We start from the raw sequence: 12337 nt of genomic DNA on the forward strand, positions 1-12337 counted from the left end.
CTCGATTGTTTAGCTAATGGATCTGATAATCCGACAGTGGATTCAGGATGCGTAGTTGCGCAGTTTAGCTTTCGCCTTGTAATACGTCTGTTTTAGGCGGAAATACTTTGTGACCCATTATAAAAAGTACTGATCGACTACACTTTGTTACAAGCATGTCCAAAAAATATAGTATAATGCTGGCCAGTAGTGATTGCCGACCTGTTTTTTTTCTGTAGATCCTGATTGCCACAGCCGATAAACACAGTGGCCGCTAGCTTCCAACATCGGTATAGTAAGGAACTACCGCATAGCGCAATGTCAAAAAGGTTTAGCTATTGCGGCAACTAAAACATTCGCAACTGGGCCATTCATTGATCCGATGAAAGATAAAACGCGTTCGTGTTCAAGACGCAAAAGCCGTGAACTTATTTCAGCGTTCTGAAATTTTAAAAATTACAGATGATTTGGGTTTTCCATACAAATAAACCTGTCGGTCCTGGAAAACAATAGCGATGAGTCATATACAGGTCACAATGTTGTCTCAAAAGAAAAATGGGTCTTTCAGCACCGCTACACGACAATTTGAGGTGTGGTTGCGCACTCTGACAGTTCCAAGGGGCAGCCGTTAAACTCATTACTGACTGCCCACAAGCATATATAATGGGTCAACTTGTCATACCTGTCATATGCAGGTCATATACCTGTGCATGCAGGTTGTTCGCTTTCCAATATAAGCTGCGCTCTTTAATAAATAGTTTTATCATTTAACTCCAGTAACAACACGATGGGCGGATGATTGAAGTTTTATGACTTCTAGTTACAGGAGGGCAAACTTCACCTGGTTGAACACTTAAACAAGGTAGGATGTCCGGTAATGCCAAGACAAAGAAAATTTCCAGCCGAGTTGGAGATGTTGTGAGATTTTAGTCACCCAAAGACTGGAAATATATACGGCAAGAGTATGATATTCCATAGCACTACGAAAGTAAAAAGTTGCATAGATAGGTTTACGTGAATAACTGTCTCAAAGTGTTATGGTTGAACGTTAGTCAGTTAAAGGAAGTTCCAGTCAGAGAAACTCTTTATAAAATTCTGATGAAGGAACAGTCATCAGTCCTCCGATTTGAACAATGCGAGACTCAGTCAAGTTTTATTCCCGTAAATTGGCCTTCAAGAGTGTAGCCTATACTATAAAGTGTTTTCATGCATCATCTGGTTATCCATTCTGCAGGAGAGCCAAAGAAGGCAAAACCGTTCTTCTCGATTTGTCGATATTTCTTTCCTGTCACTAAGCAATGATGATCGCAAATCTGCTCATTTTCGCCGCTGTCCTTCTCCTCGTTCAACCTGGAGCTCTGGCGTTCCAGGTAATCTCCCGTACATCACTCACTCACCAACAAATAACGAAGTCGGCTATTCTACAAACGACTGCTGAGGTGTGCAAGGCACGCGCTGAACAACAGGGACAGAACTTCGTGATGGTAAAGTCTGCTCACTCACACTGATGGCAATTTCCTGGTCTTGAGTAATGACCTAGTTATAATCTGACAATTGTCCGCATAAAACGCATCTCGTGGCAAAGATAATAAGTGTGTTTCAGTAATAAGTAAAGTAAAAATTTAAAGGTAGGCATAAATCTTAAACTTAATTCTTCTGTTTTATAGAATGTTTTCTCCACTGAGTAGGCTAGTTCTGTAATATTTCCCTTTCGGCTGAGAAAAGTGTAATTATGTGACAAATACAGGTGCTGCGAACGAGTTGTGTCTTGAGTGTGAGTAGGCTATGCAACTACATTAACAAACAGGCCTACAAGAACGAGTGTTGGGATCAAGAGAATGAACTGCTTTATCTTTTCACAGCCAGATCTGCTGACCGCAGAATCACTAGCTGCGGCCTGCTCATCTCCACAATCGGCTAACAATTTTCGAAGCGTCATCAACGACGTCGCCAACAGAAACGCATGGGTGGACGGACGACACGTTTTCGACGAAGAATACCACTTCGACGATGAGAGTTTTTTGCGAGGGCGTGATGTCATTACGAGTGGAGTGGACACTGTCAAAGCTAATACTGAGCAGCAAAATTTTGAGACCGCGAGAGAAAGACTCGGAGAAACGATGCATACCTTACAGGTGATACTAGACACATGAACGAAGAAGTAGGCTAAAGGAAAACTTTCTGATAAATCATTATTTCATTCAGAGACCTCTGAGGACCAGTGTCCTCTTTGGGCTTGTCTGTCTAGCCCATTGAATAATGAATACAAATGAAAAGCATTGTGATATTCATGTGATACAACTCCTTTAGTCTTTTGGTAATTAACATTACAGTACAATATCTTCACAGGACTTCTACAGTCACAGTAACTGGATAGAGTTGGGAAACCAGTCCCCATATACTACCCTTATCAGACCAAACCTCCCAATTAACAACATTGCAGGTATAAAACACAACAAATTGTCCATATATGTATGTGTGTGTGTGTGTGTGTGCACATGAAAATGTGAGAAATCCATAATTTCTCATCCAGACAGGAACACCCCAACATGTAGGAGCTGTGTTGGTGATAACTGTGACAACAATATCCTAGATACCATCATCGCTGAGAAGAAGTTGACCTCCGGATACTTCAGCCTCACTTCATTTTCCAAACCCAGTGGTATACAGTAATCTTTTGAATCCTCATTCAAAATTGGAGTCACACATAAATATCTTCCGTTAATGACACCATGATAGGATTAGACTGATGAAATACAGGATTTCACGACACATCATATTAGCCTATCATAATGTTTCCTTTCATGTCAATTTTCAATGCTTTGTTGTTTTTTCTGCAAATGACATGTCTTTTATTGGCGCACCAATGATACCTCTACCATCGGCCATATTAGAGCTGGACTGAACCCTTATTACTGAGTCTTTCACTGTTTTAAGAAAACCCAGAATAGTCTACCATATTCATTCGTTTATCTTGATGAATGCAGGAAAGTGTAGTCATGGAGGGACATTCGATCTTACGAGTAGAACTGAGCCCACTGGAGGGATCAACAAAGATGGTTTTGGCTCTGAGCACGGGAGCTTGCACCTCCAGGCTGCAAATGCAGCCATATCCGCCACCAGTGAACTGTTAGAGGACTTAAGGGCCTCAGTCGGCAACAATGACTTCCTGAGGTAATAGACAAGGACGTCTCAGTGTGTAATAGAAAAAGAGAAAGCAGAGGAGATGGATACTGTAAGGACATGTCGGGGTTTGGAACAAAAGGGCAAGGTTTACCAAGCATTTTCCGTTTTGTTGTTCATTCTTGCTCTGTCTTTGTTTGATTGTTGTTTGTTTGTTTCTTTCTTTCTTCCGTCTCAGATTGATGGGTATCTCTCAGACATTTAACGTTCTGTGTATCGTGATTGACACCTCTGAGAGTATGGCAGATGATATTGCGGAAGTGAGACGTATCACCTCATTCATAATTGACAGCACAAAAGGCACCACCGATGAACCCTCTGACTACATCCTGGTCCCGTTCAATGACCCTGGTGAGACATTTAACAGCAATTAAAAATCATAGGTTTCACTTCTTTAAAAGTAATTGAAGCAAATAATTTAAATGAAGTAAAGAAGCTGATGGTTGATGAGGGAGCTCAGGGTTTTGGACAAACATAGCAGCATAAAATAAAAACTGTAAAATAATAAAGTATGAAAACTAGGATTCACTCATATCTCATGAGTAAATTCTCGAGAGCAATTAATGTATTATTTTCTGGGACTTTTCTTGATAAAATCTTCCAGAATGTTCTGTGGAACCTTTAAAAGAAAAAAGAAAAAGAAAGAAAGAAAAACATAAATGAGATTGACCTAAAAACTCACAACACACTTTTGTGAAACACCTTGTTTGTCTCTTACTTACTACTCTAGAATTTGGGCCATTGACAAGGACCACAGATGCTGAAGAGTTCAAAAGACTGATAAATGCAATTTCCCCTGCTGGAGGAGGCACAGATACTGCTGAGATGAGCCTGTCTGGTCTTTGGGTATAATTTATATTTTTATGTGTTTTCAGAGGCTTTCATCCAAAGCAGCATCCAAGATGGAACCAGAGCAACTTCCAAGACAGATTCAACTTACCATTACACTATTAAAAAAAGTATTTAGAAACCTCAGAGGCATTGACGAACGATGGAAAAAAACATACTCTCCCATTCGCATGAGCATGAAGTTGAATCCTATAAGATTAGTTTCCACGTGACCATCCTGGATGCTTAGGAATATACAAGCGTGGACTTAAGAAATAAGCGTGAAGAACAGATAAATTACAGAACAATGATTACTTATTTCCAGCTAGCAGTGATGCCACTTTCTTTTCACAATTTATGTTGCATTACCACAATGTTTGTGGAGTACTACCAAAAATTCAAATATCTGAATGTTAGTGCTGTATGAATGTGTACTATCTGCGTGTATTGTCTGTGTAAGTGCACTGAGCGTCACGAAACAGAACAGTCATTTGATGGATCACTCTCCTGTTTGTAACAATGTTACTACTGTGTTAATCAGTCTGTACATGTAACTAGAATGCTATGAAAAGCAGGTATGCACTTAATGTAAATTTGCTTCAGTGAAACTGTGTTAATTGTAAATTTTACCACAGTTGGAAAGCTGATTTATGTCACATACTCAAAAGTGTTCTCCAGAGACACAAAAATATGGTCCAACTAGAGATAATCCACCTACTCATAAGAAACCTTTCAGATTCAGGACAGTCAGCATATTTCCTCTTCGTTCCTCCACCACCAGCACATATTTAATCTCTTATCGTAACTCTCTTTGTCCCTCTCAGCTGGCGCTGGCAGGAGCCCCACTCAGATCTCAAATATTTCTTTTCACCGATGCTGAACCGAAAGACGCTGAACTGAAAAGCACAGTGTTGGCACTTATTGAAAGCACAAAATCAACAGTGAGTATCCGAGTAACTGCCTGAACCATGGTTTGTCAAACAACAAAGTCCTGACAAAGAGTTTGCTCAAAATGATCTGTAGTCATGTTATGTGCTCTGTCTCACATGGTGTCTCTCTAATACAGCCACACAGTCTATCAGAGGATAACAGTTAATTTTTATGTTTTAAACCTAGATGCATCACAGATCCATCACATGAGTTTACTTTTCATGAGAATCCCATTAGATTGTCCTCCAGGTGTAATATAATTTAGATTTAAAAACTGAAACTGACCCAGGCTGACTTACTCATTTGTCTTTCTCAGTAGCATTGGGAGATAAGACAGGTTCAACTACAAACTCCTTCCACATATTGTTTAAACCACATGTGTACTTCCATTCATAATGCCCTGGGTCAGTATTCATAAAGGGACTTAGAGTTTTTCTCTAGAAATTCCGCTAAAAGCGAGTTTCGAAGTGAGATCACTCCTTCCTTGGAGAAAGTGCCATGGGCCATTTATATGGTATTTGAACTATAAAAGGTGGTTAAATATACTTATATATATACAGTAAATTTAACCACTTTTTCTCGTTCAAATACTAAATCCAAATATATATATATATATACACACATACATATACTGCCTGGCCAAAAAAAAGTCATACACTCTAATATTTTGTTCAGCCGCCTTTAGCTTTAATTATGGCGTGCATTCACTGTGACATTGTTTCAATAACCTTAAACAACGGCACAACATTTATTTCCACCCAGGGTTGCCTTAATTTTTGACTGAGATCTTGTTGACGACGGGAGAATCTAACCACTCTGTAAAGACAACACATCCCAAAGACTTTCACTGGGGTTAAGGTCAGGACTCTGTCATGGCAAATTCATATGTAAAAATGATTCTTCATGCTCCCTGATCCACTCTTTCAGTTTAAACCTGATGAATCTTGGCATTGTCGTCCTGGAATATGCCCCTGACATCAGGAAGAAATCCATTGATGGGGTGACCAGGTCATTCAGTGCATTCAGGTACTCAGCTGACTTCATTTTATTGTCACATAACGTGACTGAGCCTAGACCTGACCAACTGAAGCAACCCCAGATTATAACACTGCCTCCAGAAGCTCCAAAATCCAAACGGCGACTTTTTTTTTGGGTGGGCAATCTTCTCTCTGCTCCACGCTTGGGTCCTCTACCAGAGGCCTGGGAGCTTGAGGGTCCTACGCAGTAGCTTAGCTGTTCCTAGGACTGCACTCTTCTGGACAGAGATCTCGGATGTTCTTCCTGGGATCTGCTGGAGCCACTCTCCCAGCTTTGGGGTCACAGCTCCGAGTGTTCCAGTTACCATGGGGACCACTGCTACCTTCACCTTCCACATCTTTTCTAGCTCTTCTTTCAGCCCTTGGTATTTCTTGAGCTTCTCGTGTTCCTTCTTCCTGATGTTGCTGTCGCTTGGGACTGCTATGTCTATCACTACAGCTTTCTTCCTCTGCTTGTCCACCACTACTATGTCTGGTTGATTAGCCATAACCAGCTTGTCAGTCTGTTTCTGGAAGTCCTACAGGATCTTAGCCCGGTCATTCTCAACAACCTTCGGGGGGGGGGGGGGGGGGTCCCATTTTGACCTTGGGACTTCCAGTTCATATTCGACACAGATGTTTCTGTGTACTATGCCACCTACTTGGTTATGGAGTTCCTTGTATGCCCTGCCTGTTAGTCTCTTACACCCTGCTGTTGTGAGCTGGATTGTCTCAGGGGTATCTTTGCACAGCCTGCACCTGGGGTCCTGCCTGGTGTGGTAGACCTCAGCCTCTACTGATTTTGTACTTAGGGTCTGTACCTGTGTTGCCATGATCAGTGCCTCTGCGCTGTCCCTCAATCCAGCCTTGTCCAGCCACTGGTAGGATTTCTCGATGTCAGCCACTTCCTCTATCTGACGGTGGTACATGCCGCTCAGGGGCTTATCCTTCCATGATGGCTCCTGCTCCTGTTCCTCTTCCTTCAGAGGTTATATATTACGTATGGTCTCAGAGTTAGAGATCAGTCCTGTTTGCTCAAAATTTCTGAGAGCTGCACAATTTTGCAGTGAGTTTTACAGTAAGGAATAATGTCAAATGAAATATTTATTCATCTCCGTGGTGATTTGCAGTCTGAATGTGATCTCCTCTCAATGGTACAAGCACATAGTACAGAGGAAGAGTATACATACAACCAGGCCTGGGTTTCAGAAACACTCTGTAATGAGATACATTCAGCTGCTGTATTTCCTCTCAACGTGCAGGTGAATTTTCTGCTAACCAACGCTCGCTCTACACGACGACGTCTGTCCAACTCCTTGAATCAGATTTATCAGGAACTCGCTGAAGCTTCAGGTGGGCAGGCCATTGAGGTTACCAAGGATACGCTGTCTCAGGCCACCAGCATTATTGAGGACACCTCCAGCTCAGCACTGGTAATGACATGGTTTCATTTCTCTCAGTTATTTCGTTTTCAAAAGTCATCCTTTGAATAGGTCCTTTTCAGTTGATGGATATGGATTCATAGGAAGTTGTATATTGGAAAGGATTTCAGGAAGCAGATGAATTATTGTTTTCTTCGTCACTGAGAAGATCCATAAAAAAGGACATACTTTGGAACCAAAAGGGTGTTAAGTACATCTAACTAGATATGGATTCATAGGAAGTTGTATATTGGAAAGGATTTCAGGAAGCAGATGAATTATTGTTTTCTTCGTCACTGAGGAGGTCCATAAAAAAGGATCTAACTACCCATAAATGTTGTAGATTACCGCCACAAAGCAGGAGCCTATTGCAGAGAAGCGGAGTGAGCCGTTCACTGCCTGTAGTAACCAGCCAGGTCTCACTTGTGGAATGATTCATACTTTTACTAACATGAGGGAAAATTATTCCCGGTATATGATCACTGGAAATCCTTTTGCGCTTTAGGAGGAAGTACAAACTTAGAAGTGTGCTTTTTGCCAAATGGGTAATTGCTTTAAGTAAGGAGGAAACCACATAATTGTGTATCTTAGCTGAGAAATTTATGTGTCTCACAATCAATTATTAGTACAATTATTTGTCTGTGCAAACAGGTCACACTGTTTTTTGTTGTGCGGAGCCCGCCAAAGGCGGAACATTTCTCCATTCTTGTAGATTCATCAGTTACAAACCTGACCATCTACATCACGGGCATCTCACCAACTTTCACTGTCACAAGCCCTTCAGGTAGATATGCTGGAGACTTAAATTATGTAAATAAACCCTCCAGAACATTGTGTGTCAAAGTAAAAGTAGTTATGTAGTAATTAGTTATGTTACCAATGACAACTGTCTGATAAGACTTGAGTCTGCATATTTGGATGAATCATAAATCACAAAGTTAAACCTTACTATCTAACTATTACAGGACTGTCCCAGTCTAGTACTGAGGCAAATGGAAGTCTAGGAACAATTCAGACTGTGGGGAATTTCCATACAATGAGACCAAACAACCAGAATCAAACAGGACTGTGGCAAATCAGTGTCAACTCCACTCAACCATACAGCGTGAAAGTCACTGGTAAAACAAATATAAATTTATGACTGTTTTTTCCCTAGCAAAATAAATAAATAAAATACACATGTAAAAACTTTATTCTTATTGTCAGTGTTTGAATTCTTGTTTATTACTTGCTTCCAGGACAGAGCACGATTGACTTCTTTTTTGACGTAGTGGAGGTTTTCCTGGTGCCTCATCGAGGATACACAGTGTTAGCCAGTAGGCCGCAAACCAGTAAGATGGCATTTATCCCTCATTCAGAATTTTTAATTGATTTATAGAATTACTGTTTTACTCATTTATTAAGGTTTTAGCTATTTTCTGTTTCTCACCCTCCCTTCATAGAAACTTAAACTAATTGTTATTCTCCCTCCCTCCAGCTGCGGGTGGGAATGTATCAGTGGTGTTGTCAGTAACTGGAGGTGACTCTGTAAAGCTGACAGAGGCGGCTGCTGTTGAGACGATGGGTACAGAAACCATAGTTGGGAGCCTTGAAGAACTGGGTAATGGGGAATACCTAGTGACCTTTGGCACTGCTCCACGTGGCTCCTTTGGTATTCATGTGACAGGCCAGGATAACACTGGATCCTCCCAAATTAGCTTCCAGAGATATTCCTCTGCCCAACTCAGAACCTCCAATGTGTCAGTCACGGTAAGCATATAGGCCATGTTACAAACATTAGTGTCCCATCTGGAATTTTCACTGATTTTGTTATAGTATACCTGAAGGGCATTTATTAGTGGTGAATGAAAGATTACACCTCATACTCAGTATTCTAAAACAGAATTTGCTCACTGTGTCACTCATCTTATCAAAGACCGCATATAGTTTGCCTTAATAATAAAGCAACTGTACATACATCTAGTCCATGTTCGAGGCATAGTTTACATTTGAATGTTTCCATTTGAGAAAAGAAAGAGAGAGGAACCTTTTTCAGAGTTCTTTAATTTACCAACGATGGTTTGAATGCTCAGCTCTTCCCCAGAATTTCAAAGCATGACTGATGAGCCCTGTATTCCACTTAAATGACAGAACTCTACTGTCTTTTAATTCTCTCTGAATGTTTCCAGGCTGTGGCAAATGGAATATGGACACCTGGAATGACCTTCAGCCTGCCCTTCACAGTTGAAACCAGCCAATCAGGAGGCAGCTTCAGCATCACAGTCAGGAATAACCGTTTGTACAATATGACTTTCCCCAGCTCATTGGTCATTGGTAACGGGGGCAGGGCCAATGGTACAGTAACCCTCACCGCTCCCTCAGACACTCCCTCTGGTACTGATGTCACACTGACCATTGTGGCTACAGATCCTGGTGCCTCAGACTTCAATTATGCAGTTCTGCATCTCTCTGTGGTGGCTGGAGTGGGACCAGCCATGTCCCTGTCTCTGAGCCTCTGGTTCATCATGATGGTCCTCTTTCTAGACCAAATTTCACACCTCTGAAAACAGGATGCAACATATTTTCATCACTCGTACTGTAGCCTTTATTAGTCAGACTGTACAAACACCTGTCCGGTAAATTCAAGCATGAAGAACCTATAAGTTACAAGAGACCCGGAGGAGAACTGGGTAAATGAGTGATCCCGTTGCCACTTTTGGACCTGTATTTTTATTGAAATGTTTTAATTACTCTTTAATTACCCCTGTATCGTATTAGCTCCTCAATGTGTCTTTCTACCACTCTATCGCCCGTTTCACCATTTGCATGTTGATCATCCAAAATCCGAGCTAGTTTCCGCTTTTCATCTGTCTGTTTCAGAAATGAGGAAAAAGTGATAATGAGCCTGCCTTCTGTTTTCACATAACCAAATCCCTGCGACTTTATTTAATAATGTCCACCAGCGCAAACAGCTGTCATATGGGAAGTTTGGCTCTTTTGAATATGTTGCGCTTCAGTTGAGATCCTCCTGCGAAGCAGTATTAGTAACCATCCACAGGCCCCCAGAATATCGCGTGCACTTTTTGATGACTTTGTTAATCTACTGTCTGCCATGTGTATTGATTTTAAGTGTGTGGTTATAGTGGGTGATTTTAATATTAATACTGATAATCCTAAAGATGGCAGTACTAAAGAACCTTTATACATTCTGGACAACTTTGGACTTTCCCAGCATGCAACAGATTCAATAACATAACAAGGGACATAACACTTTAGATCTAATCATTTCCAAAGGTCTATACATTTCTGAGGTCATGGTAACTTATGTTACCATTTCTGATCACGTCTGTGTTTTCTTTAAAATGACCGTCTCTGCTAACCACAGCAGAATTAAAACAGGTAATCAGAAAGTGCTACATTAAACAAAATACCTGCACAGCAGAATTAAAACAAAAGTAATCAGAAAGCGTTACATTATAGAAAATACCTGCACATTATTCACTCAGGCTTTTACACCCACACCAGCTCTGCTCTCAGCTCATGTCAATCACCTTGTATGTGGTTTCGGTTCTAAAGTTATGAATGTTATTTATGCCATTGTCTGTGAGAAGAAAAAAGCACCGTGGAGGAATGTCTCAATGATGAAAGCTCAAAAAAAGAAAGAGTAGATAGGCAGAATGCAGGCGGCAAAATACCAAACTCCAGGTTCAACATGACATCGTCAAAGAGAGACTTTGCATATATAACTTGGAACTAAAAAGGGCAAAGCAGTCCTTTTTCTCCGAGATTATTATGATGATAATGCACGTAACTTATTTGCCGTCGTTGACTGACTGACAAATCCCTCAGCATCAGTCCCTACTGAACTGCTATCTACCAAGTCATGCAATGACTTTGCATCTTTTTTCACAGATAAAATTCTGAGGATAAGACGGACAGTCTCAGGCAAAATGTCTCTGTCGTCTGTGCCTCCGCAGAAGACTACTCTAGTTAATTTGCAAGATTATGCAACCTGGACAGAAATTGTCCAACACCTTAGGCCTACTACCTGCTGCCTTGACACTCTGCCCACAAGCCTTTCTAAAGATGTTTTTAACTGCATAGCATCAGAGGTATTACAGATGGTCAGTAGTTCTCTTTAGTCAGGCCTTTTTCCCAGGGAACTCAGGACCGCAGTTATTAAACCTCTTTTTCAAACGTCTAAGATCTAGGATAGATTTTATGAATCCTATTATTTGTCTATAAAGCGCTAAATGGTCTTGGGACTAAATACATCTCTGATTTATTTGTACGTTACAAAGCACCCAGACTCCCTCAGGTCATCTTGGACCGGTTTACTCAGTGTTCCCTGGATTAAAACCAAACGAGGTGAAGCAGCATTTAGTTTCTATGCTCTGCGGTGGTGGAACAAGCTTCCTGAATACCTGAGGTCTGATAAAACTGTCAACATTATTGTTTACTGCAGTTTTTCCGCTAAACTAGATACGCAGCTTCTTTTTAATTTTTAACTATTTATGTGCTTGCTTTTGTTTTTGTTTCTGTTTTTTATTGTCTTTTAACAGTTGTAATTGTCTTTTAAAGGAACTTCCTTTTAATCTTTAACTATTTGTTTTCTTTCTTTCACTTTTGTTTTTATTGGCTTTTAAATGAATGTTCTATGCCTATGTGAAGAACATTGAATTGCGTTGTTTCTGAATGGTGCTATATAAAGAAACTTGATTTGTTCTCTAAGAAGCACAACACTTCCTATTACTTGATCAGCTGCAAACAGTCTTTATGCAGTATACTGTAAAGCTCTTTTGTGTCTCCCTTCTCTGTTTCCCCACATTGTTTTCAGTTTTTTATCTTTACAACTTATTTATATAAAGTTACATTTTACCTATATATTTATCTTTGTGGTATTATGTTTATATAAAAAAGGTGAAACAGTGTCTAATTTCACAGTTGTGTGCATTTGGAGTAGGGAATACTTCCAAACAGTTGAGCCACAAGGATGGTTGC

At 40.5% G+C, this 12337-nt stretch overlaps 1 protein-coding gene across 1 annotated transcript; it reads left to right on the top strand.

Moving 5' to 3' along the window:
- The first annotated feature begins 1277 nt into the window (after positions 1 to 1277).
- Positions 1278 to 9900, top strand: LOC115823769 (von Willebrand factor A domain-containing protein 7-like). The gene is made up of 14 exons (XM_030787797.1): positions 1278 to 1463; positions 1842 to 2114; positions 2329 to 2422; positions 2513 to 2641; positions 2967 to 3153; positions 3341 to 3513; positions 3893 to 4008; positions 4815 to 4931; positions 7199 to 7369; positions 8009 to 8141; positions 8323 to 8475; positions 8596 to 8688; positions 8835 to 9106; positions 9526 to 9900. The coding sequence occupies exons 1-14, from the start codon at positions 1278 to 1280 to the stop codon at positions 9898 to 9900; spliced, it is 2472 nt and encodes an 823-aa protein (XP_030643657.1).
- Positions 9901 to 12337: the final 2437 nt, after the last annotated feature.

The sequence above is a fragment of the Chanos chanos genome, chromosome 11 (assembly GCF_902362185.1).
Source record: "Chanos chanos chromosome 11, fChaCha1.1, whole genome shotgun sequence".
NCBI lineage: Eukaryota > Metazoa > Chordata > Actinopteri > Gonorynchiformes > Chanidae > Chanos > Chanos chanos.